This window comes from Varroa jacobsoni, unplaced genomic scaffold (genome assembly GCF_002532875.2).
Source record: "Varroa jacobsoni isolate VJ856 unplaced genomic scaffold, vjacob_1.0 scaffold_227, whole genome shotgun sequence".
Taxonomy (NCBI): Eukaryota; Metazoa; Arthropoda; class Arachnida; order Mesostigmata; family Varroidae; genus Varroa; species Varroa jacobsoni.
In genome coordinates, this window is record NW_019213129.1 from 55,813 (window position 1) to 83,550 (window position 27,738).

A 27,738-nucleotide genomic window follows, 5' to 3' on the forward strand; every position below is an offset into this window, starting at 1 on the left:
ATACAAGTAAATAACTTCCGTTGGAACTATCTTTGCAAAGATACTTTGCAGTGAGGTTTTGATTTTTAGAATGTTGATCGTGAGCCTATTAGGGAAAAACATGTACGCACATAAATAGTCAGGTTGTGTTTACAGCCATCTTTGAGTAACGCTTCTCCGTGAGTTTTTACAGAGAAGCGAATGCCGGAAAAGCCAATCGCCCTACTTAGACATGCTTTATAAGGAGTTTTAAACAACACCAAAGCAAACGATGGAACCTGCCTCGGTTTATGGCGTTTCCTACCTGTCAAGCTTATATCACAAGCGACATATTTTTTATACGAGCTTTTAATGGTTCCTCACGCTACTAGGTAGAAAGTGAGAGGTAGATATTCGACGACGGTAGCGAAACTAGAGCCAATGGCAAAACCAAAGACACGCAGCCCTCTATGGTCGGGGGCTACTCGATGACTTGCGAGAAGTTGTTATTTACGTTTGTCTCGTGGCGTTGTTTTGATGGCGAAGAATGTGAAGCAGATACAAAGGCTTGCGAGCTCTGCGTCCTGCTGCGCCTTCACTGACTAATGGAAGCGCACGCAGCTTTCCGAGGGTCAGCCCTTTGTCAAAGAACATTCTACTGCCAGCACTCACGCTGGATGTCTATTTGTATGCAACAAGATAGCTTCAGCCAATGGAGCAAGACGAAAAGTTATCATCTGCATGAAGAGGCTGCGTGTTCTGACTATCCGTGCACGACGACTAGAAGTGGCAACCAAAAGCAGCCTTCCTCGCTTCGAACAGGAAAGTCAATTTGTTTTCTTTGGGCTGAATAGGAGTGGGATAAGGAAGGCTAGAACCGAGCTAAAGAAATACAGGAGAAAAAAGCAATTAAAACAATCTACCTTCTAGCTTTAACAACGAAGGAAGAATGGACGGGGCTTTAACCCCTGGGTTTCGCGCACCGCCGTTTCTGCTTCAACTGTTCCAGCGGCAAGGCTTAGGTTGCTGCTTCTGCCGTTCTCGCTGACTGTCCCCGTCCATAAATCTGTTTCATGTATAGCCTTCTCATTTCCCCAACGTTTGCCAGTTCTACAACCCCCATTTCACTGAACTGCTTCTCTAAGTGCTCCTTGATGATCTGCTTTTTCTCGTCGTTTCAATGAAGTTTAGTCTACTTTTCATCCAACTGCCTGACCATGCAGCGACAACGAACGTCGCGAATGATCAGGAAATCGAAAGAGAAACCAAGTTCTATCTATCATTGGAAGAGGAAATCTCTTTTCTCCTTTGCTATTGCCATGATAGTTATCGATTAGAGGCGTGAGGCTTTCTTTCTTTTAATCCTTTTATTCAGCCTAGGCCCAGTTACAAAGCTGAAGAAGAACGGAGTACCAATGGCCACCTTTAGCGTCCGCCAACCAAGACGACCAGCGTTCGTGAACAGGAGGAATCAGAGCGTCAAAAGATGTGCATTGAAACAAGGACTGCTGTCGCGATGCTTTAACCTGGAAAGGTCATTTTCCAGGTCATATGGCCATCGTTTGGTAGCACAGGTTAGGCGGTGTGTGTTGTTCATGTCCAGATAATTACTATTGCATCGATGCATAGATAATGGTTATTAAAGTATTGTTGATTCTCATCTTTGTTCATCACATTTCTCGTTTTCCCTGTTTGACCTTCACAACTGAAGTGTCGGGCCAACCTACATCCTTGCCCTTGACGTTCGTTTTTTCGATCTCGCCAAGAGCGTCCGATCGATAGCGATCTATGGTCGTCGCCATGTGTTGCTCATCAGAGGCTGTCCTGCCGTATAGTTTTTTGCTTTGCCTTCTCCTAGGATCACCTCTGTTGTCAGCGCCCTCTGCCTTTCTACTCGCTATCCTAGCCTCTTTCCGTCTCCCCGCTGTTGATCGATGTAGTGAAACTGACCAGCCGAACTGACCAATGAGTACAAGTAGTACGATGTAGCACCCAGACAGGGGGAACAGACAATGAGAAACGACTGCGAATAGGCGGTCAAGACTGCTCTACCACATGGTCGGGGTAAATAATGTGTGCTCACACTAGTGACATAAAACAATCGAAATGAATAAAGGAAGATTAGTCAATGACGAAACGGGTTAAGAGATCTGAGATAGAAAAATGGCCTATCAAAAAATGACGCTTCTTTTCAGCCTTAGCAGACTAACGATGTAACGAAAGTGCTGTTGAGGCATTCATATTTATTTGTTGTAAACTAGTACTGCGATGCTGAAAGCGATTCATTCGACTAAAGTAAGAAATTGAAGAGATGGTCATTCGAAAGTTGACCTGTCCTTTTTCGCATGGTAGTCTAGCTGACTGGTTGGCCGGCTACCAGGACATTGCTAGCTTGAACGTCGGGGTTCGTATGCATGACACACTGCTCGTGGCCAGTGTGGTTGTCCGCTTTAATAGTTCATCGATCACTTAATGGGTCATTCGATCAAATCGTGTCCATACATACTGATCACAACATTATAGATCGCATCAACGTCCATGAAGCAATATAGCCGAGGGGCAAAAAATAATGGCACGTACTGAATCTTCAATAAAGGTTATATTGCAACCGCTGGAACTGCGGCTGATGTTGCTCTAATCTCTTGGATCCGCGGCGGGCGTAGTGACGTTGGCCCAGGTAATTCCTCCCTCGATATTGGGTTGACCACAATGTAGGTACAAAATGTTTCGCCGAACAGCGCCTTACCGTCTGATCCCTGGCCGAGTACCCAGTATATTACGCCGGTAATGGCGCCAAAATAGACACAATATAGCACACCCAGATTAAACAGTCACGCTAATCTGGTTACTCGCTTCTATCGTCGTCACCGTTGTTACTATTATTTTTCTGATTACAAGTTATGACACCTCTTCAACATATATATGATAAAGGTTTATCTTTGTACCAGTAAAAGCAATGCTTTCGGATTATTTGCACATCATGCACCAACATTTGAAGAAAATCAGTAGAACAAGAACTGAGAAAAAGCTGCTTACTATTGCGTATTTTCGTTATAGGACTTCCTTGCTGAGAATCTAGATAGTGACTTTTAATTTGATCGAAAAGAAAAAACACTGCTTGTGTCATATTGTATGTATTGTGGACGAACTTCTGAATTGTTTACGTATGATGCAAATAACATAGGTTATACTTGATACAAACATTTGCGGTCAACTTTCCAGTTTTCAACGGAAATGTGCATAAAAATATACGTGTAGACGGACACTTATGCAAGATTATATCGCACCTTCAAAATCGTCCATGGGCTGCGTTTCTGCGACGTCCACAATTGTGAGGGGGATTATACTTACCCCGCTCGCTGCACAAGGCTCAGTTACTCTTTTTCATGACGCCATCGTCTACTGCTGCCATCGCGCTTTATAATTAAGCGCGACGGCAGCAAAGGTATGAAAGGCAAGACTTAAGTATGTCAACAGCAACAACAACGTCGACGTCTTTTACAGTACCTTGACTGACCTGACCTTACCTCTTCTCCCATCGGAGCCGATTTCCCAGTTGCTATCGTACGTTAGCCACTTCTTGCCGACCCGATGGCGACGCTCGTCTCCTCGATTACTTCAAAGCATGCTTGCCGTGAGGACGATCGAGGCTGCTAGCAAATCAACATGCATAGGGTTATGTTCGTTCCAGGTAGCTGTGAAACAGCTAGATGGGTTACGTGAAAGTGGCATTTGTAAAGGCGCCGATTAGCTCATCTGGAGAAACAGCCTACAAGTTAATACAAAAAAAAGGCCTATTTGGAGGCAGACGCAGACTGGAAAACCGAATCTTGTATGTCCTTCCTGCTTGTAAGCTTTTTACGCGGCAATTCCTATCGAACAGCAATCGAACCTAAGTGGTATATCCATAAAGGTAGTGCTACGATTAACAAAGCTAAAACAATGCGCCGCTCCAAGAGGCGGGACAGTTTATCGACGACCTACTGTCGCGTCTGAAAGGCAAATAGGTTCAACGTACTGAGCCTGTCGAACGACCTCTGTCTAGATCGAATTAACCCATGTAATCTTACTGTCATCTTTTGTACAACAAACTTTTCAAGGCACAGTTCAGAGAGCAACGTTTTATCTGTGTAATTACACGACAAAGACTATGTCAAAAACGAATAAATAGAGTTACATTACAAGTACATTGCTTGTAAGTACGATAAAAATGTTAGAAAGGTCCTACCGCTTCATTCGGAAGGGCATGTGAGACTATGGCCTGTTTAACAAACATCGTAGCTAGAGAGCCAGCACCACTCAGGACTGTATGATCACGTACTATCTCCTGCCCTTGAAGGTAAGAATTCAATCTATTGTAAAACACATTCCGCATTGCTTAATCCACAACATTGTGTATGTTATTACGTGCATATTACTATCACGTGGTAATAGCCAACTTCTATAATGAATGCAGGTAAGGTACCTCTTCGGCAGTTAAAAGAATCTCTTGACAATTCTTCTTTCTGACAGTCTTCATTCAAGTAGTGATAGATGCGCAAATAATCGGCAGTGAAGGGAGGATTTAACCCTGCAATACACCTATACGGGGTATCCTGTTGTACTGGATATATAAGGATCCTATAATACTGTGCTAAAATGCTAGGATATAGCTGGAAAGTAATTACTGTGATCGTTCAAACGGTTTCATTGGATAATCTGTAGTATACGTTATATATATATATATATATATTGATTTAGAAATGATAATGGGTTGTACATAAATATAAATTGAATAATAGATTATTTACTGACATGTCGTACAAATGCCTTCTACTACCTCAACTGATAGGAAATGAGGACTCTCCAACTGGCAAAAGACTTTATTAAATGACCCTTGGCTCACCCCGCGTAATAACAGCAAAAAGGTTAAAACAAATTTTTTGTTCGTGAACAGAGAAACTAAATCAGATGCCTCGATATTCGAAACAATAGAAGTCCTGGTAAATAAGCCCACATTTTGGGATTGCCTACAGTAACCCATCTACGACGTAAATTTTCGAAGACAACGAGAACAGTATTAGCATCTAATTTCTTGAAACTCGATTTTCCTTCCTTGCAAATGGTTGTTGATTCTATGATATTAGCTGTTTTCCACAAGTTATTAAAAAAAAAAAAAAAAAAAAGAAAAACAGATAACGCATTTCGTGACCAACTGAGACTCTGTAATGAAAATCTATCAATTAATAAAAAATCAGTTTGTCTAACTTGAAGTTTGTCGGTATGTCTAACTTGAAGGACCTTCATTTCAGCACGTACGAGCCATGAAAGGTTGAAATTAGCGTTTGGAAAAAGGTTATATATCACCTTTTCAATGTGTTTATATATATTTAAAGGTTCATTTATCGTACACTAGGGTTGGAGATACTTATCCGCGTCTATAAATACCACACGACTCAGTCAGCAAAAAAGACGGTCTGTCAGTGTCTAGGAGATCGGTAAGTCGAATCGGCTAACGCGCATGTACACACACAATACGCGTCAAAGAAGCAGGACAAACAGAACACCAGAAGGGTACTACGGGTACATTATGTTGTACCAGTTGCCAGCCTGGTCGCGATAGCAGGCCTCCTTACGAACGTTTCCGTTGGCTAATATTAAACCCGAGCTGACACCTACCAATCATTAGCTTCAGCTTTCCAAACTACCACAAAGGGTTCTTCTCGTTGTAAATGATTACAACCACGAGCTTCCACGTTCCTTAATCTCTGCGTCATACCCATATCTCTTGCGCTAATCTTCGACTGTCCCTAACTTTAGATCATCATCGTATTCGAAAGGTCAAAGACGTGCGCAAGCCCCGCGCGCTGTTTTCTGAAGACTACGTCACTCGGCTCCACAGACCGCTGTCAGTGTTTTCGTCAACAACAACAACAATGGCAAGCCCTGCACCACGCGCGGATTCTAACGACGCGGTACTTTGCTACGGTAGCAGAAGCCCATTAATACTTCTGACTACTACAATACCGAAAGTTCAGCAATTCGTCCGTACGCATGTCGGTCACGAGCAAGTGGATTACTTCTTCTCAGTCTTCCCTTTTGATTTTTTTACCGTTAATGTGTATTACTCGTCCTATCGTTACTGTATTCACAGGTCTTCCCGTAAATAACTACCTTGAGATAGCTTGATAACCGACTATCTCTTACACCAAACTGTAGTCGATATCGTGCGACTGATTGACACAATTTTTCTTCTTAACGTAGCGTTTACTGCTGGACGATCCCGGCGATCATCTTCTCCATTCGTGAAAACATGTGCTATATGGCTTTATATGAATCAATGTATGCGTGTGATTATGTGACGCTTTTTCTGAACGTGTAAAGAAGACACTGTCAAGGCTGCTCTATGGCTATTTTACTAGCGAGTTGATTGACACTGAGGCAAATAGTAGCCAGAACGGGATGGCTTGTCAATCTGCCTTACCTACCCAACAGGCGGTGTATCAGCCACAGCTGCCGCGCCTAGACTGCCTGCTTTCGTGTACTGCTAACGGTCAAACGCTTGCTGTGACACTGAACTCGCGAACGCCAGCATGTTGCATGCTAGTATCGTTGACCACTGTCAGACATTGGCAAACAGAACAGTCTGGCTTGTGCTTTTCCCTCTAAATCAATCCAGTCGCGTTCAATCTACCGTTTGCTTGCGGCCATACGAACAACAACAAATGCAGAGAGAAAGATCAAACAAGCTAACCTTTTTTACTGGGCCAAGAAAGAGGTCATCCTACAGCTGCCTGTGACGCGTCTGCGTCCGTTTCTGTTGTCGCTATCAGCATTCGAGGAATCGACGCCTCGCTTGCGGCTATTGCGTCACGTTCGCGTTATCGTTTGAATATAGACGCCAGCGATAAGAGGACGATAGTAACCACCGACAGAGTAGCGACAGCAGTAGTCCAGCGACCAGTGTCATAACCACCTTATAGAGAAAATGGGAAGAAGGGAAAAGGTGTAAGGTAAAATGACTAGACGTCCCGCGTTTACGTTTGCAGCGTGAGGCGTCGTAGGTCGAATGGACAAGTGGCTCAGCCGATCATCTACCGTTCGGCCGAACTTCCTGCCTGACAGGCGTTCGAGCTGTAATAATAATTGGTTTTATGATCATAGTGAACGTGGGAAGAACATTACAAAATAAAGAAGCAAGAAGACTTTCCTACAGTAGATGTTCTCGTAAACAGAGAAAAACCGGCTTGTGCGTTTTGCCAGAAGGCAAGCACCGAAATACAACAGCGAAAATAGTAATACTGGCAACAACAATGATAACAAATCGCAACATATTAAGAGGAAATGCCGGCTGTGTTAATTGACGTTGTATGTAGTCACGTTCCTACTTTCGATAGATAGCCACCGTCGCCTAATGGCCAATTCAGCCTAGGCCTACTCTTATTCGTGTGCCGCTCTTTTTTAGGTTCGTCAGCGCCAGATGTACGTATTTACAATAGCTAGCAATAGCATTAACTACAATTCCCCTACACCGCTCAGAGACATTTGCTTAATGTAGTTTCATTTGGCAATAGAAAAACAAACCCTACTCAGAGCACATCGAGGTATTTAGCAAGACAGGAGCTAAAATCATCATCGTCCCGGTGATCCCGGCTTTGCCCGATAAAGGCACCTATTGTATTCCGTATATGATTTGCCTTAATCGATGTCCGAAAAGCGACGAAGTTGTTTGTGATAGTCTTTTAGCGAGACACCTGACATCTACGTCAGAAAAATCAGTCTGTCTTCGAAACGGTACTCCGTAGATCCGTATTACATAGGCCATCAATAGACAGCGACGTCGACTGACGAACAAAGACACGAGTCAATCAGACGGCCGCTGCAGCGAGAGCAGAGTGGACTTGCGGTACCATCAAATAATAGCGAAAAGGCGAATCAATAGAACCGTTTTAGACGAATGGGCGTTTCATTAGTATAAAATTGCAATGGAGCAAAGATGATAGCGTCGTGGGCTCATAGCGGGTGCCGAAGCGTGTTCAAACGAACACGGTTCGATCGAGTTTTCTGAACTTTCTTGATTCTTCTTATAAAATAAATTTGGAATAGAGGCCTTTTGAAAGACGTCCACCATTTCCTAGTTTAAGATTCCTGATGTGTGAAAGGCCTTAAATAGATTAAAGGCATCTTGTTAACTATACAGGCAAGGTTTGTCAAGGTCAACCTGAAAACGCAGTACTTAATTCTGCTACTTCTTTGTTACTAAATGATTTCTCGGGTCTTTTTACCAATTGACAAACGTGTATGTTACGTATTCAATGGCAGAAACAGAGTCATTCACAAATGCAAGGTACGATTAATGTACGTCGCCGTACGTATGTCCATCCGACCTGCCCAAAGTACCTGGTATATACATACTTCAGCAGCACAGAAGACCTAAATTTGGCGGTCTACGTCGTTTGCTAATCGGTGCTAACTGACGTCAACAGACCTAGCGACATAAACGCTTTTCCTTTGAACACAGCATGCTAAACACAGAGCGGTAGGCAGCCATCGAGCTTTGTCAGTGTACTACGGCAACGTCGTCAGCGAAAACAGTATCATTCAACGTGACAGTGGGTGACACGCAGACAACGCGCGGTTTAAAATAAGAAAAAAGAAACCGAAAGGAAGTACATCAGATATGACCATAGCCAAAGACGGAGAAAACCCATCACCCGAAACGTGCTCTCGCGTGTTCTGAGTGCTACCGCGGACGCTGCAGCTGACATCTCGAGTTCTGTTATGTTAGGCCGTTGAAATGACGGGCACTGTTGCCGTGCACGATATACGCGAGCGGCTGTTAGCAGTTTTACTAGAAGAATCATAACCATAATAAATATAATAGCAATCATAATGAGAAAGACACCAACAAATACCAGAATTCGTATAAACCGTCGCAGTATTCCGCAGCAGTTTCGGAAACGGCACGACCTGATGGTAATGCACGTGCGGCCTATGTGAGCTACTTGGATCCGAGCTGGCCACCCGTAGGCGATCTCGCATTTCTTTGCAGTAGTCGTCGTAGGGGTCGTTACGACGACGGTAGCGACCGAAGCGTCTGGACAGCGTCTTTCTGCTGTTCAGCTACAGTCTGTTGCCACTGGTGTTGCCAGCGCACAAAACTGTGCACTATCCCCTTAAATCCAGAGTGACTCGACCGCAAACATTGCTAACCGCAGGCGGGAAGAAGGTATTGGATGACTATGTGGAAATATAATGGGACGGCATGGAGGATTAACGTGATAATGTTACTAATAGCTATAATAAATAGAGGAGTAACAGAAGAGTAGTTTAGCATGAGCTAAGCCACAGCCGATTGGCAATATGTATAAATGCGAAGCTGGATAAACCTGAAGAGATTCTTCGTGGGAATACATCTACGTTGGTAACACCGTATCTGTACGATGCGAGGACATCTTCAAGAAAAGGATTTTCGAGAGCCGAGTGGCTCGGAACTTTTAAATCATGGGCAATTAATACTCTTTTCCACTACTCTTACCAGTTTACTTTGGTAAGCGAAAATTAACAGAGTTCCACTATCGCTACCATCTAGTGGCCAGGTATGACTTTAGATGCCGTTAGGATGGATCTAGGTCAAGTGGAAAGCTCCCAAAGGGAGTGCTACTCTTAGAAACTCCTTGGAATAGTTGCTAGTCTGGCATATACAAATCCAGTCGTTTATCCTAGGTGGATTAGAATTACCTGTGGAGCGAGCTGTACGTTTCAAGCAAACGTTCTTTGGTAAGAAATATAACTTGGCCTTCGATGAAGAAGCAAACAAAGTTTCGATACGAATCTTCAAAGAGCCTCCAATGAAGACCGTGTTTGGTTTTTTTTTTTTTTGGTAATGGAAACTTCAAGAACCATGTAATCTGCAATCAAAAACATAAAACATTCTCACTAGACACTAATCCAAGTACATATCTAACTATAAACAAGTCAAACACACTAATAGTAATCATATAAATAGCAATAATACCTATAGTATTTAGGTCGTTTTCTCAAACATCAAGGCAATATATTAAACAAAAAATTTTACCCTCCTCAACAGCTACCATCTGACAATGTTTCCATAATGGGTCTTTCGAACTGTCATTTACCGCGAAGCTTAAACACTTCGCCTCTCATTCTACTTCCGCCTGACAGACCTACACAGAAGTGTGCATATTTGCACGAGAATACGAGTGAAAACCTCGGAGCATGTGTCTCGAATACGTTACTGATTAGAGCACCCAGTGAAGCACAGGCTAACATTTCCCGTGGCCGCAATGGTATCCGAGGGAGGGACCAGGAGCAGCTGTCGTCGACGAAAAGATGGGTACGTGGACAAGAAGCGCAGTCTTTGATTTAGCGGGAGGTTACGTGCACTACGGCTACGGCGACGTAATCGGCATGGCTTAACAAATGTATCACAGGATTTTTCTGAATCGTTGATTTGCGTCCACGCCCTAATGATATACTCTTTCATTTATTCCACAATACCCCGTTGACGTGAAAGGACACTAACATTAACACGATTCTACTCCGTTACTGTCGCTTCTACTTCTTCTGATATCCCTTCTGTTGCTGCCCTTGTAGCGAGTGCGACTTTATGGTGACTGTACATGTTCTATGCATCGTTATGGCCATTGCCGCCGCCGCCGCCGCCGCCACGACGGATCTGGATGTCGGTGAGAAAGGAAACACAGGACGCGTCACAGAATAACTGAGGTTTCATACACGCTGTCTGGCCTTGCGGTTAACAAACAACCTAATACTTCTCGGCTCTACTATCTTTCTTTCGGATTCGCATACAACCCGTAAGCCTACTGCTCGGTGCGCTCGCATACCCTGTACGTCGGTTACCACCACGAGCAAGCGTTCACAACCAACTATTCGCTGACCGCGCTACAGTGTTTGTGGTCCATTAAATCCGCTATTAGAAAGCGCGAACACGCTTTTTTTGGGCCATATGACAAGGAGACGACGCCGTTTCAGTTCACCGAAAGGTATCACCCAGTAGCAGCTCTTCGTTGCAACCGAAAATAATGATCATGAAAATAAACAATGCCTCCAACATTGGTCACCGCTGTTAACGGGCTATCGAGCGCTAGCAGCAGGCACGCAAGCGCTGAAGCGGCCCTCAATTACTCGAAACTCAGTATTCGAAAAAATTATCGAAAACAATTAAGATGCAGGAGAAATCATCTACTCAGGTAGCTGTGTGTCATTAAATTTAACGAAAATGACGTGAAAACTCGTAATGGTTATTATGTGTATTATACTAAATTCGGGCAAACTATGGCTGTTTTTTTTTTGACATTCGCCATATTTTCTGCCAGAAGGTTAGTTTTTTTTCTAGAAAAAAACAAAAAATTTATGACGGCAAGCAGCAATGCGTAGGTTCCGGAGCGTTGAGTGGAGGTCATTTACCATTTAATTTTTTCGCACAGGACCAATTTTTTCGCCCGAACTTTGATAGTCTACTTTACACGCGGTTTTTCAAGGTCTCGCATGAGGCAAACTTCAAGAGCTTTAATAATATAGGTTTTGGAAAGCCTTGCATTAGGCAAATTGAAAAATCCTTAATTAGAGTTCAACTTTAAGCGTATAGATTGAACTCGGAAATTGAGCCCAAAATGAGTCAAAACTGAATGGTACTTACGGTAACTGGGCCGACCGAAATCGCAGCTTCTACACACGTAAATACTTTTGTGGCATATCTGGTTTTGGTCAGATGCCGTCACAGACGAGTCACAAGAAAAAGTCCAGATTTAGATACTGGACGAGAAAGTGGACACGAATTTTCTATATTCATTCGATGTACCGGGTAATACGCTCCACTCCTTTCATCAATGCCCAGCTAAGTGAGTAGAACAGTGTCCGACTGACGTACGTCAAACATCAAATTGACCATGAAATTACATCAATTCCTTTAGGGTCATAGATATCCACTTATTTTTCTACAGTTTCAGATACTCCGTGTCTGTCTCCATCTATTTCCCGTAGAGTTGAAACTGGCTTCTGTGATGTCTTGTTTGCCTATTGCCAACCTATACACCATATCTGACCTGCGCCCCTCATGTGAACAAACTCGATTCCAGCATCCAGTTGTCATTCCAGCCAACGGCCATTGACAGCAGCGGGGAGCAACGCTGGCCGCTGCTGTCAGCAACAGCGACGACGTATATCGACACACCGTCGAGCATTGCGTCATGACAAAGGCACTATTGCCTAGTGCAATCCGGGACCGTCTGCGAGTCAAGACAACTCCCCAGAAATCGACACGGTGAACAGCACGGGACGCCAGTGCCTGACGTCATGTCGACTAGAGGGAAGGAAAGCCTGCAGTAACTTTACGTTCTGTTCTGTTTCGCTTTTAATCGAGTGATTCGGATCCTCGGCCGGTTGATCCGGCCAGTTCACGAACGATGTATGCAACGCGAGGCGGCGCGACTCGAAGTAATCACGCAGGGACGAATATGTACCCTCACTCCATCAGCACTGTTAAGTTCTGTATCCCTTCGGCCCGTAGGCACGCGCTATCGTAAATCTGCACAAAATCATCGTGTCTGTGCTTGTGCATCTGAAGACGATTCACATTCTGTATTTGAGTGTCGTTATCGTCGTACATTCTGTTACTGTTGCTAATCAATTTCGATTCCTTTTTGCTGGGGATTGGCTTAGAATAGTTTCTAGAAACGAACGGGTTGGGTTGTTACCGTCGCTAAGATCGACACCGAAGACGGTGACGGCGACCGCCGAACGTTCTCTTGTCGTAATGTAAAATAAAAGTACCGACCTCACATCATTTTACCCTCGCCTGTGCACGCCGGCCCCACCTCATTCGGGCTTCATTGCACGCCCTCTGCAGAAAAGTCGTTTCTCGCCATTTCATTGGAAACATACCCATATCAACTATCCGACTAGCCACAATTGTCAGATCCTGAACTGAATTTGCCTGAAAAGGAAACCAGCGACGAGCGACATTTTTCCGTAAATGACGAATGTTACAAGCCGGTACAGCAGCCGCAATAAAATAATAAGACTGTTCATAAATCAAGTGATAGTGTAATCTTCTGTGCTAGTGTTCATCAATAGGCTGAGCAAGTATTCTCAGTATGGGAACAAGCAAGTAATGAAGTTCGCATAGAACGATAGCTACAAGAACAAGAACTAGTATAAAAAGCAGAAAATAGAAATAAATAAAAATTGGACAACGAACGTGATGGTAAAATACAGTAACTACAGCCCCTCAGCTCGGACGGTTCTCGTCCGTTCTCTCACGTGAACCGAGATAAAGGAGAAGTTTTCTTAACCATTCCTGAAGCAAAACTCGACTAGGCTTCTATATACGACCGTTTCACGTAAACTTCATATCGGTACTTTGTGCCAAAACACGACTTATATAATAGTGTAGCTCCAAATCTAACAATCACGAAATGTGGTAATTTACGCAACTGTTCATGGACGAACATATCCTGATTTAATCTGGATTAAGCAATATGCTACAGTGTGTTTAACAGTATTGCAATATTATGCATACGATACACTTGGTCCGCTGTTCCACCCTTGCCTCCTCCTCTCATGGAGTGACCTTCATTACTGCCCGCGTCTATGGAACAACAGTGACAACGGCGATGACGACGACGACAACATACAAAATAACGAAATAATATAACGTCAACAAAATCACCCTTCGCCGCCAACAACAGCAGGATTGCCGCGCGTCATGAATTGCGCTAAAAACGGATTCCGTCGAGACACAGGTCGCGCCAAAAGCGCACCGCGTGTTATTTGCAGCCGGCTGTCTATGATCCTCCATTAAACAACGGCAAGCCTACAGAAAAAAGCGAAAATCAGCACTGCATCACACTGCGGCTCCGATGGCGACAACGACGAACTAAACGGACGCATCACATCAAATGGCCGAACTTTGTCCTTCCTCTTGAAACATCGGTCTCCTAAACTGTTTTTGTCGTTCGTTGATAAACAGGACGCCTCCATTAATAGCGCGCCGTCAAGATGCTTGAAGTAGAGCATGCATGGCTTTAACAAAAATTAGTACCATTATGATCCAAGCTCGCTGCCTGCCGCATCTTCAGTGACACTGATCATTCATCCGGATGGTGAGCTTTGAGCTCACTCCTGCTGCTGTCGCAAAAGTTGAAGCATATGTCTTTGGATGTTAGACCTGTTTGCTTTTGTCTCCAGTTCGTGCCGGTTGCCCTTTCCGTTTTTAGATGTATAAACATCTTACCGCGAGTAACACAACAACAAACAGTCTGTTGTTTAAAGCCACTCGGTCGGCTTTTTATCGGAACGTTCAATCGATGACAAAATATCCCGTCGCAGAAGAACAATTATTCCCCGTAGATAATATATATGGCTATTTTGATTATTGCAGCCGCGTACGACCGTACAGATACGGTATCGAAATTCTATACTGCCACTAACGCGACGGGCTAGTGAACTAAGCTCTACATTTAACAGCCACTAATTTATTGTTCAACTACTCGTAGTAGAGTTGTATCCCACGCTTCACATGTTTGTACTTTTCTGCGATAAAACGTAACCAGCTCAGGCGCCCAAAGACGACGAAGCAAAACAGTTATTACCGTCATAGTGGACATAATGGCCGCCATGGCGGGACCAACGTCAACCGATTTCCGCTGGCGGCATTGGGATTTCAGTGGAAAAAGTAGTGAAGGCTTTTGCAACCGACGTTTGTGGAGGCTATGTTTCAGGAAGCAAGCATTTGTATCATATTATAACATGATACGTTCTCCAAGGCCTACTAATAACGTGTGATCAGTTTTTTTATTCCCTGATGACATGTATGGATTCCTGGAATCAATCAGTCAAGTCGTTTAGATAAATATTTAAGGAATTAGCTAGCATGACGTTTGTGCGAATACAGACAGTATCATTCCATGGTTAGATGGAATTATGCTTATACGCCTTAGGAAACGAGTACTTTTTAGCACATCACCCTATGAAAAGGATGATAGTCTTTGTAATCGAGTTAACAATCACCTCATTGAACAGATTTGTGCAACTGCAGTTCGAGGACTCATGATCGTAACCTATAACTGACCTAGGTAACTTAGCCGAAACGGCACCTACCTTCCGCGTGATACTTAGCGATCCTTAAAAGCTATGACTTCTTCCAGGTCATTTCTTTCTGCGTCCTACGAAATTCTGGAAGCTTGTACCGGTCCCCTCCTTCTAGAATTCCTCTGTCGCCATAGCCGTTCCCCTCGTGTTCTAAATCCTGCTATTATTTTCGTATTCCCCCAGAGAGGATGTTGTCTACACCTTCGCAGAAATCATCACTCCACTCATTTGTATATTTCACGCCTACAGCTGTAGTTCCGACCTATTCTAATGGGGGCTCACGATTAGAAAAGAGGAATGCTTAGCTTTTATCAACACTCACTTTCCCGTCAACGTTTTTGGTGGAGACTGAAAAGTCAAGAAGGTCGACCTCACCCGTATCCGCTAAGTAGTCGAAACTCATGAAAAAATTGCAACTTAAACACCTACGATTAACCCCTTCACTCGGCGTCATTTACTTAAACTTTCTGGAAGTTTTTGGTTGCAGAGAAGTTTTTTTTTACTTGACAGCTTGAAAAAAAGGATATTTGACCTGCTGACACGAACCTCTTTCCTAGGCGATCATAACAGCATAGAGCACAAACATCCTGTTTTAAACTAAAAATTAATTACCGCTTGAGCTCAAAATTAGTTCGCGCAGTATAGCACTTGCCGCATCATGCCGCAGCTATAAGTGTACCCGTGTGCCGATATTACCCCTATAGCGCACTTTTCTGTCCAGCTTTTCGTCTGACTAGCCATTACAAGCTTCTTCAGAGCAATAACACGTGCGGCGTTGCATTTTTATACACACATATTAGTCCTCCTATGGGTCACTCGTTTGCGCGGTGCGTCGTCGTCGTGTCCTTGCCTGTGGGCAGCGGGGTGCTCACCTTCATTGTGAAAGAAGTAGCGAGTGAGATAGCCAGGGACGTGGAAGTCGCTAGTCCTACCTACTTCGCTCCTGATGAATCCTAACGCCTAAAGCAGGATAAAAGCATCATCTCTATTGCCAAATTGTGCGCTTAAGTTTCTTTCGCCCAAACTGCATTCACTGCTTCTGCGTTTGCCATTTATATAATATAACTGTTTTGCACGTTGCATGTTACGCTGTGATGCTTTGCATGTTCAGTGCTAATTCTCTGAACGAGCTCGTACGGCATATGGGGAAAACCTCTTCGACAAAATGTTGAAGCCATCAACAGTGAATTCTGTTATCTTTATTAAACTGTTTGCCATCTTCTAATGGCAAAAAACAATTAATAATTAGGTGACACACACGACTCGCGAATTCAAAGATGGGATGTTATTTGACAGAAGAACTGTTTCACATGAGACGCATGATTTTTCCCAAAATGGCTATAGAAACTAGCTTGTTAGCTTACAATATTCATGTCGGTATACTAGATTTGTATCGCAAAGGCCCACCGTTCTAGGATTAAACGCATCAGTTTGTTAGTGCTATCTCCCAACTCCATGATTACGGAGCGGGATTTTAGCAGGTAACATGCCATCTCGCAAAATTCACAGGTAAATAACTATAAAGAAAAAAGGATAATTCTCTGCACATTTTTCCTGATTCTGTCTGTTGTTTTTGCTGCTTTCTTCGAAAGAAAGCCGTTGATCAACAGAGGGCATTCTACTGTTCGATGATCAAACATTTGCTGCTCATTTAAGCTGTATAGACGAACGAGAGCTATCAGAAGCACTCAGAGGTCTGATCATGCATATGAATGTAATAGAAGCGCTGCGCGTACTTGCCTACATAACTTACTAAAAACTGGCAGGTGTTCCCGTTCTAGTTTTGTGGGTGACGTATTTGCCTGCTAAGCTTGCGGATACGCGGTGGTGTAGACTCGAAGCCGAGCGTAAACGCTCTTTCTTTCGTACTGGGAATCAGCCGTCAGATAGAATGTCTAAGGGCGGTGTTGAACGTAAAACATTTAGGTTCAATTAGACGAACTGGAACTAGATTGGCGCGTTCGTCTCCGCACCAGTCGACGGTTGCCAGTCGCTAAATGAAAATCGTGTACTCAGGTGGCCACTGCAGCAATCAAACAAAATAACAGTAGCCGACCATTCAATTTCATCCGCTACCCCCTAATGCTTTCACACCATCACAATTCTAATAATTATCGCATACTTTCCTAGTACCTCTATGTCTATTGTAGCTTCAGTTCGACCCAAAAATTCGTTGGTGCATGGGTCGTAACAGAAGCTTTAGCAGCAGACCCGTCACAAATCGGCTGAGTTTGCCTCCTTGTCTTCACTCGCTACTTCATCCTTTTCTCTGTCGATTTATTTCTTCTTTTTCTTTTTACTTTTCTCTCGTGTGACCTGTTTCAGGCTGCGGGAGCCGGTTCAGACCTATAGACCAGTATAGCCGCCAGAGTTATGAAGCGGATAAGGTTGCAAAGCGGCTGTCGCATTTGCATAGAATTACTGCTGCTGAATAGAATTACCTACACTACCACATCGAATCACCCCCCACGAACCCCTTACACTCGACGTATTCGTCTGTCATTGGGGCAACGCACACAATGGTTGAATGTACCGACACCCCCAATCTCGAAGTTTCCGATATACGAGCATGAAGAACTACAAACAGGATTCGTCTTACGACGACGATGATTTGGATGGCCACCGACAAACAGACTATCTGGCACAAGCCGAAGCAACATTCATACCAATGCCAACAGCAATGACGGCCTTGGAACGGCCGTTTTCGTGCACGCTGCTACATTGATGCTGTGCACTTCAGTACGAGTAATAGCAGTAATAATACATGTAGAAAACTCTTCGTTCCCATGTTTCGCACACCTCTTTCTTCCTTTTTTATCTCTCTATCTCTCTCTCCTCTCTCTCTCTCTGTCTCTCTCTAATATCTACATATTAAAAAAAAAAAAAAAAAAAAAAAAAAGATGCTTAAAGAACTGCAGCAATCACGCGCGAAACGGAACCAAGCTGAAAGCTGATAGATACCGCTGCCACCAGCATCAAACAACGGCGGAGCGTGAACAATAGAACGAAAGACAAAATCAGACAAGAAACGGTTACGTTGAAACAGCCTCGAGAAGAGACCCACCCAACATGGGATATGCATTCCGAATCAGCGAGTGGAATAGACAAAAGGGGGTGGGGGAGAGTCAACTTAACTAAAGCGTTAGAAGAAAAAGAAAGATCGGCTGTACGTAGCTAAGGTCGGGGGGTATCATCAAGCAAGCGTGCGTCAGTTATTGGGTGAAGAGCTGGAGTGAACCAAGAAGAACAAGAAAAGCAAATCCGTGCTTCAACGCCATTGGCGTGCTGAGGTCCGCATAACTGATGTTGTTATTCGCTGAGAGCAGAGGGAAGGCCAACAGAACTATGATTTCGCCACAAAAACTAGCGTCTACCAAACTGCTTCTCCGGTATTCCTGTGGTCAGGCGGGAATATTATGCCATTAGATATCCTTCAAGCAGTCGAAATGATTGAACGACTTGCCAGCCACGGAGGGTACAAACATGTACGAAGGACCGAATGGGCAGTGTTTATATTGTATTTTATAGTTCATGTTAGGTCAGTCAGGGTGCGACACCACGATGGAGATGCATGCGTATAATGCTACCTCATTGTGAAATACTGTTGAATTTCTACTTCACGGTCTTATGCGAGACTACCTACAGAGAGCCGACTTATCGCTCCAGCAGATAGCATTTTGTAACAACTTCAGTTTGGGAATAGGCGCAATGCTCCGTCGGGAATGCCGTTCCTTAATGGAAAACTTGTCACGCTCGTTTACGTGACGTGTTCCATCCTGTCCAGCCTAGATGACCTTCATAATTCCACTGTGACTCGTAAGTCCGTACGCTTTTGCTCAGCGTATTTGATGTACACACAGTCCTACCCAGACCAGAACACGTCGATTTATTCTATTCCATACCCATGATCAAACATAAGCTGTCTATCCCCATTACGGAACGCGCGACTTGTGTAGTCGCCGGCGATGCAATAACACGTAATATAGTTAAAGTGACCTACAATGCTTACGATTATAGCATTAGATTCAAGCAGTGCTAGATATTTGTAACAGAATCTAGCATGCATTGTTTCTGGGCCATTTTTTCTTCACGCTTAAGCGGCTTTACTGGACCAATATGCTGTATTCCAGCGTTAACAGTTTGATCGACAGTGATCTTGGGAATACCCGTTGTTTAGTAGGCAGATCTATACGCCAGCGTGCCGGACACAATGGCGCGACCCATTTTACCCGGGCGATATTCACGCCAGTCGACGATTACCGCAGCGACAGGACAATAGGTCCATTTTCGCAAACATAACATATAAACAGCGTAACGGCCGCTTCATTCAGCGGTACTGATTGATCGATATCTTAATAATGATGATCAATATTTTAGGTAAATCATCGTCAATACCATCTAAACGGTTCGATGAGTACCGGTTGAGGGTTTCCGCCCTCCTGTCGCCCTTTTCTCTACGTCTTTCCGTATCATCGACAATAAATATAAACAGAACAGCGTCAACGCAGGAACAGTGATATCGTTTACTCCATAGCACAGCCGATGGCAAACGGACAACAACCATTAACAGGCCTTCGAGTGTGATCGTCTTTTTTTGAATTTTAACTGGGATGACAAACAGTAGTTTCAATTTCATAACGACTCAATCGGCTCGGCGACATCATTGCCATCCTCGCTATATGTATATATATATATATATATATATACGAAAACATTGCGGAGGGAAAAACCTGACACGCTTTGCACGTACTCAAAGACAGGAGCAATAGCAATAACAAAAAAAGCTAAACGAATAGAACTCTGTGAAGAGTTTCTCTGTGAGAGACCAGCATAGCTCATATATGTGCAGTAAGCGAACACGGTAGATATGGCCGACAAAACCATAATATTTTCTTTCAAAACTCATAGCCATGGTTTATCGCACAGGCGCACGACGATGCTCTTGAGTTCTCTACGAGAAAAGGCTAAATATCGTCATGCCTGTATCTGTTAAGTATCCTCCCGCCTTTAATGTCGTACTGAGGAAGGTTGAAGAAATATATACAGAGATTGCAACAGCAGCGAGAACGATAGATCTTCCCAGCCCGCCATCAGCCGAGTTTCCTGTCGAACGAAGAGCAACACATCGACACGAGCGACACAGCCGGTGCCCGAATCATACGAACAAATTTATAATCATCCTTATTTAACAAACAAATCATAACAAATGGCCACGTCGGGGGGGCGGGACTGCGATAGAGAAACGTTACTTAATGGGCTGGTACACAATAATTTATATTATTTACCAGCTTATTTATAATTCAGCTGCTACAAGTAAATCCGGCGGGCATTTTAGTAAGTCGTGAAGTAGTTCGGTTGGAATGATATGTTTTTTTTTTTAAATCTTAGACGAACTAGTTATGGTTGTGAGGTAGAAATACTCTCCTTTTTATATCAGCGCTCTAGCAGCTTCTGAACATCCATGTTTCTACTAGTCGAGGTCCCATACGTAATTCCTCTATTTGTACTTCCTCAAAGTAAATCGATACTGGGATATGCTTGCCCACTACTTGCCCTTATTAAAGCATTGAGAGCCTCGAAATCGCACGGGGCCTGTATCGAGGGAATAAGCCGATTGGAGAACATTTCCAATGGAGGCTTGACATATTTATACAATTAACCAGACTGCTATTCCTTATGAAAATCGAGATATGGAGCGCATTCATTTTTTGCGAGTATCCCGTCGTAGCAGATACAAGTGCTTCACCTTATGTCCGAATCAAGTCGAACTCGATTTTTGTCCAGGGCCATTTCAATCCTTTGCTTGCTTCCCCTCAGACTAGCAGTGGATATTTAGCCATGTGACCCCTGTGACGACCATACACTCCAGACGGGTTGTTTATTCATTAAGGTTCCCAAAATAGGATGTGCAATACGCCACATTCACGGAGGACCCATTTTTTACTCGGGTATACTTCTTCTTCTTCTTCACGTTCTTACACGTTCAATGTAAAATACCAGTTTTAGCCGATAAAGCTCTTGGACCTCAAACCCTACTTTCGTAGGGTCCTTCGGCTACCAACGTTTAGTCGTCTTCTCACTGGTTTTTAATGCTCTAATCGTCATTCTTGAAACGTTTGCACCATTCACGTACTCTATTCTTACTTGAAATCTCCTTCTCTAATGTCTTCGTTAGGCACTCTGGCCCCTGAGAAGCAACACTTAACCGCTGAGTACTGATTGTCAATACTAAAAAATGTTTTCAACTTTATGAAGCTGTTTCTCTTGAAGTAAACTTAACCGGTTTTTACTCAAGTTTCTGTAGTCAATTTCAAGTATTTGTCTGCTGTCGGTGGATAGTTATCCAGCTTATTCAAAATATCCGCCGATTTCCTCTGTAACAGCCTAATATTATTACTGTATTTCTAAGTGGATTCGATGATTGATCGGAAAAACTCTACTAGAAACTGCAACTGCAAGTAAAGTTGGATCTTTTCAACTTTATACATATACGCATAAAGTACATTAGGGAAAATTACATGCTTCGAATTAGATGCTTTTATGTGTATACAGAATATGTATGCCAATTGGAGATACCATTGTATTAGCGTCTGGACCAATGTGTACGCTGGTGAAGAAGGGATGTCAGGAAAATCGGTCCCATCAGCAGATATTTTTCATTCTCATGGTAGCGTCACGAGTCCTTAAAGAACATTGTTTCTTAGGCATAAAAGGTGGCCCATAAGCTGCTGCCACGTGACAAGTGCTTCTGCCACGCCTGATACGTCAATTGCATGGCTATCGTATTATGGAACGGCTGCAGCAGCGACAGCAACGGTGAGCTCATTTCAGGCAACGAGTGACCGCCCGGCACTGAGTCGACCTAACAAGAGTCCTCTCTTAACGAATTTTGCCTACTACACTCAGACGTTCCGACTGGGCACCGATCTATGGCTCTTCCTTCTGAATATAAATTCTGCCTTTGTATATAATTTTTCCTCCTTCTCTGGCCATCGGAAGTTGGCCAGATCCAGCATGTTCAGCCATTGACGGGAGTTTAAGACACTGGTCAGACTCTTATACATCTCTTTCTATCGATACAACGACACGAACCCAGGCAGATATTTATGATCACAACTTATGGCTCAACTTTGGAAAGACCACAACTGGATAACAAGTTAACTACTAAAAAGAAACCCAATTGCGACACACTCATATCCACCTGTATCTCGATCTGTTCATAACATCGCATTCTAGACACGATTACACAGTATGTCTGTACATCGCTTTATATCAGGTTTCGATTTTAATAACGGCAGAAAGTAAGCAAACAATAATCCTTTTTTGTTTTTTTTTACAAGTCCAGTACTTAATCCCTATGCACGCAACTTTTTTTCAAGTACCAACCGGAGTGAATATTATTGTTTCCCTATTATTGTTTCCCCTGGCTCAAAAGCCCTATAAAACAAGCAACAAACGTCGTCGTGGAAACAGGATAATAAGACCTGAGGTAAAAATAGCTATACTGCTCTCATCATAGTGAAACTTCGTACCAATATCATAGCTGTCAATCAAAGCAAACATTAGGTGGAAATAGGCTGTCTCACTGGAGACGGCCTAGTGGGTAACGTATTTGCCTGCAAATCTTTGGGTCACATTGTGGTCCAGGTTCGTACCGTGTTGAGAAAAACTCTAAACATAGAAAGGCTGCATGGAACAAATCCAATTGACTCCGTTTTCATGTTGAGCAAAAGGTTTCTCATTCTCTGTAATGCTTCTTTTGTCAGGTTCATCGTCGTACAGCTGCCGTTGTTTTCTAACAGCTAGTTGATCTCTGAAGGCCGATTGTTGAAATGTGGTTCAGCATTCACCAGATGCTGGTTAGGCGATTATGGTTACTAAAGAGAGCTTGATTACTGCTAACTTTAGCGGCTGTTTCTTGGCGTAAGGTCAGAAAAGGCCGCGAATGATCACCTAACGATGAGACTGTATGCATAGGAATGAGTGATACTTTTGCGGATCATCACTAAGCTTCAGTTGCAAACGATTCAAAAGCTATTAATGCTTTATCAGCAGTAGCTGCTCTTTGTGGTGGACCTCATTCGTTGTGTACAAGTCCGTACGTTCATGTACACTAAGCATAATAACACACCGGATTAGACTGTGCTATGCGTCCGCGTGGGGTTCCTACGCAATGGATGTTACTGAGGCTGCGTTTTCGTCACAGTTTTCAACCACCTTCCTTCATACACTGCACGCACTCTACAATATGACCTATTTTGACAAAGCATCACATCTTACACATCCAGCAAAAACACAAAAAAATTTGCTCATCGCAACGGTGTCGATCGGATACTTTGATTGGAAAGCAGTTAATAAACTACGAATCCGCATTGAAGATAAAGTATATATGCCAAGGCAGGTATCAGAGCAATTTTCGGCAACGTAAGACAACACACGCTACTGGCGCGCTTCTTTTCATATGAATGTAGTGTCCTGCGTAATAGGGCCAGTTACACATGCAACGTAAGGCTAACGGTTGCGGGGCATCTCGTAAGTCATATAGAGGAAACCTTTCCAACGCTCATGATAGTCTAGGTGACCACATTACCATCAAACGTCTTACACTGTTATCGGTCACTCGCTATGTGTCTGTCGTCTTTGGCCTGGCGCGACTACTAGGCCCATCGGCCGAGCGGGACGCAGACGCTATATGTCTGCATCAGCAACAGCTGCAAAAACAGCACCATAGATCGACTCCTATGCCAGTCGTTGACTGTGTTGCACACGCGGCTGCAGTTGGAGACAGCTGCAACAGTAACGACAGTAGTTGTGATCCCAGCGTTTTCGGCGGACTACTAGAAGGCAACTCAGATCGATGGAGCCAGCAGGAGATCCAAGTAGCATCATAGAACAAACAAATGACCGCCCGGACAGGTATTAAATAGTCAGGTATTGAATAGTGACCATGATAGGCCGACAACCACGTGTCTACAACGATGCCCCTGCCAGTGGCAACGGTGACGCGGACTAACCTAATGTCGCACATACACACCCGGGCAAACAGGTCTAGTCACTGACGTAAAAGCACATAACTGCACGAACAAAAGATAACCGTATTAAATAATAAAAACAATAGCTGCTTCCCATGCCAAGGTTTTTTTTGTCTTACTAATCTCTGTTGTTACAAAAGGTAAATGAATCATTCGCAGAATGATAATGAAATAAAAACTAATAGCGGGACATATAGTGTGACCCAGTACTGCCGCTGTTTCTTCTGTAATGATATGATAGCGTTCCAAAAGCTCTAACGAAGGCTAACATATATGGAAGGGTGTACACTGATATTAAGAGGGTACAGCTGACTACTCGAGCCTTCGGCTATCCAGGCCGTTTCCAAGAAGACTCCCGTTAAACGTCGTCTCCACTTCGTTTCAACACAATGGTGATTATGGTGATGGTATATATATATATATATATATTATGATAGCCATAATACTCACAAACGTAGGGTCCAGCTGGGCAGATCCTGAGGAACGGTGGTGAGCCCTTTGCGACTGCAGTCGACGAACTCCTCGAGGCAGGTGCAGAGAGCAGGGCAGAACATGTGCTGACCCCGTGTTACCCCAGACAACGAAAGAAATAGCACAAATTGTGTCCACCGAACCACCCAGGCGACTGAGGCGGTCATTTCTCTTTTGCGGTTACACTGTGCTGGTGATGATGGACGATACGATAACAGCAGCGGTTCTAGAGAGCTACGCCCGTCCGTAGTTAAGCTGGGCCGTACACAGATCACCTTGGCTGACTACTTAGTCGGTCGAGATACACATTACCCCGGGGTTATAGTTAATAGGAGGTGTATTGTCATAGACTCACTGCGCATCACTCGGGGGCACATATGCCACACAACTTGATTATATATATATACGAATAACTGAGTGAGGACTCACAAATTCACGCCACCAACTAACTATGTAATGCACATTACATAATCGCACTAGTAGATCTACGATCGTAGTAGTAGATAATGTTATAGCTGAATATATGTAGATAGATCCTCAATATGATACACAATTATGGGGGGACCGAACGACGGAGATGCCCAATGCGCTCTTCAATTAATAACTGACCCACCAACTATGAACAGGTTGACTGAGTAACGGCGCACTCCACTTCGCTGTCAGACGTCGATGCTGATGACAAGAAGCGCTAATCTTCTATTTATCCGCTTGTTTTACTAGACAATAACTAGGGAGGTGCGCACACTCACACATGCAGACACATTCACAACCGGCTCAGCGCGACCGCATACTGCGCCATACTCAATTTCTTGATAAAGCCTCGGATGCCAGCCAGTTGACAGTCTGAAGGTCTCCTCTTTTCAATTTACATGTAGCATTCGAGGACTGCTGACGTTTCTAGAGCTCCTGCTGCTGATTGATTGATCAATGAGGCCGCGTGGCCACTCAGCGTCGCAGTAGATCATCATCACAATATCGCGCGCGAAGGGTATAACGGCGATACGATATCGTAGATAGATAGATAGATAGATAGATGGATCCACAAGCGAAATCATACCGCTTTTTATCATCTTAGCTCAAAACGGCGAACCTCAGCTAATCACATATCGCGAAGATCACCCGCTGCTTAGTTTATTTTTCTTTCGGTTTTTTTTTTCTATCATTATTCGACTTGTTTGTTGTGAACGCCGAACTTCAGTTTCGGTTACCCCCTTTGACCCGCAATGCAGTCTCTGTGTCAGCTACTTTTCACTCCTGATACGCTTACACCCTCGTAGCGCCACCGCGAGCACCGTCGCCAACAGCCACAGTAACAATGGTCAAAAAAAATAGTAGTAATAATTACTAGTGAAAACCAGCTCAATCAGTTGCGTTCTCAGGAGCTTCTCTCGATAAGGTGCGACTCTGCACACGCCAACGGGGCTGGTCGGGCCAAAGCAATCTCGTCGTTGCGCATTCTCTGCAGCTACTGCTGTTGCCTGTTACGCAATTGCCTGTTAGCTCGTTCACTCGCTCGGTTTTTTCTCGTTTTTGCTCTCTCGCGATTGGCGTTGTCACTGCGGGTCGCCATCGGCGGCTTGTCCTTGGATCCTCCTGCTTGCAGGTCTTCTGGCGATGGGTCAGCTGCGCGATTACGCCAGTCTTGTATTCACTGGTCGCATCGATAGTCGTGACCGACTATGCTCCCACGAGTACGGTTTCCCGCAGAGGCGGCTGCGAGAGTAGCGGAGACCCGTCGTTGTCGTTGCCGTTGCCGTTGCCGCCGTCAGTCACACTGTCGTGTCTCTGCGGTAGCGACCTCAGCAGCAGCAGTAGCTATTGCGACGACCGTAGAGACAACTGCTCACTCTCGATATGGCCGCAATAGTCGCCGCGCTGGTTAGACTAGAAGCAGCGCCGTGTCCGGTCGACGGCGTCACCGCCAATAACGCCGCGACCAAGTTCGCTGACAGTGAAACAACTTCGACTAGAACTGATGTGGCTGCTGGCACCAGCAAACGTAGTCACGCCCGCTACTGCTGCTGCTGCTGATACTGTTTTAGCAATATTGATGTGGCCAGTATCGGCCGCCACCTGACCCGCACCTGAGCCTGACTCTGAATCCGAGCGCTCTGCGCTACTAGGATCGGTACGTGTTGCGACCGGGCGATCACGAGCACCCCGCCGCAGCTGCTCGTTTCAGCAGCAGCAGCAGCAGCAGCAGCAGCAGCAGCAGTAACTACCGGTAGAGCTGGCGGTAATAGAACGAACGCCAGTAACTGCAGATAGAGCTATGCAAAGCGCGCGGGCAGTGGGTCGGGTAGAACGGTACCGCTGGTCAGTATCGGCAACGATGCTGTCCGCGGTCGCAGGAACCGTATCCCTATTTGCGTTGCTTTCAATACTGCTATGATCTCCAGGATAGAAAAGCACAATGACAACAATGGCAAATTGCCGACGAAAGCTCAGGTTTTCGCGCAGTGGAAGTCGGCAGTGGAAATTTTTACTGTTTGGGTTACTGTGCTGCCGCTACATGAACACGACGATGTCGACTTTGGTCGCTTTGGCGGTCGTTGCTCCACCCGTCTCGGTGCAGTAATAGCCCCAGCTTCGGATGTTCGTTCTGCTACGGAGGCGAGCAGAAATGGCCCCGTTCGAAGTGGATAACGACTCCTTTCTGGCCGCAGTAAATCGAGACGAGAACGAAAAGTGATCACAGCGAGTCGATTGTAGCTCTCCTTGGTAGCATAAGCTAGCGGAGTGCCTGCAGCTTTGTTGATATTACCCTTTCGATCCTTTATTTCTTGTAGTAAGTTGTAGTCCAGAACGGCTGCGTCGTCTTTAATCCCGTTCGTTACTGTTGCGGTGGTCACTAGACTTGCAGAGGGGACCAACGTAGTACTCAGAAACTGCTGAAAATGGCGGGCCAACGACTGACGAGACATTATTGTCTGCGCTACTCACTGACTTGCTGTAGTCGCAGCTCACACAGCAGCAGTTGACGACCACATGCTGCTGCTGCTGCTGCTGCTACTACTACTACTACTTCACATAAAACAGCACCAATAACAACCTGCTCCCACTCCCGCCCGTACAACTCTGAGAAGGGAATGCCTCAAGTCGACTTAGTTCCGCGTGTGACCGCTGGTGGCGCTACGGTCAATGCGGTTGCGTGCCCTCCTTT

The 27,738-nt window shown here is 44.5% G+C and overlaps 1 protein-coding gene across 1 annotated transcript in view; it reads right to left on the reverse strand.

The window, feature by feature from the left end:
• lbk (leucine-rich repeats and immunoglobulin-like domains protein lambik) overlaps positions 1-27,738 on the reverse strand; it is a 78,412-nt gene extending 50,674 nt beyond the window's left edge. Inside the window, exon 1 of the mRNA XM_022855734.2 lies at positions 24,555-27,738. Within this exon, the coding sequence (XP_022711469.1) occupies positions 24,555-24,742 (188 nt within the window). The 5' untranslated portion in view covers positions 24,743-27,738. The remainder of the gene's footprint in view (positions 1-24,554) is intronic.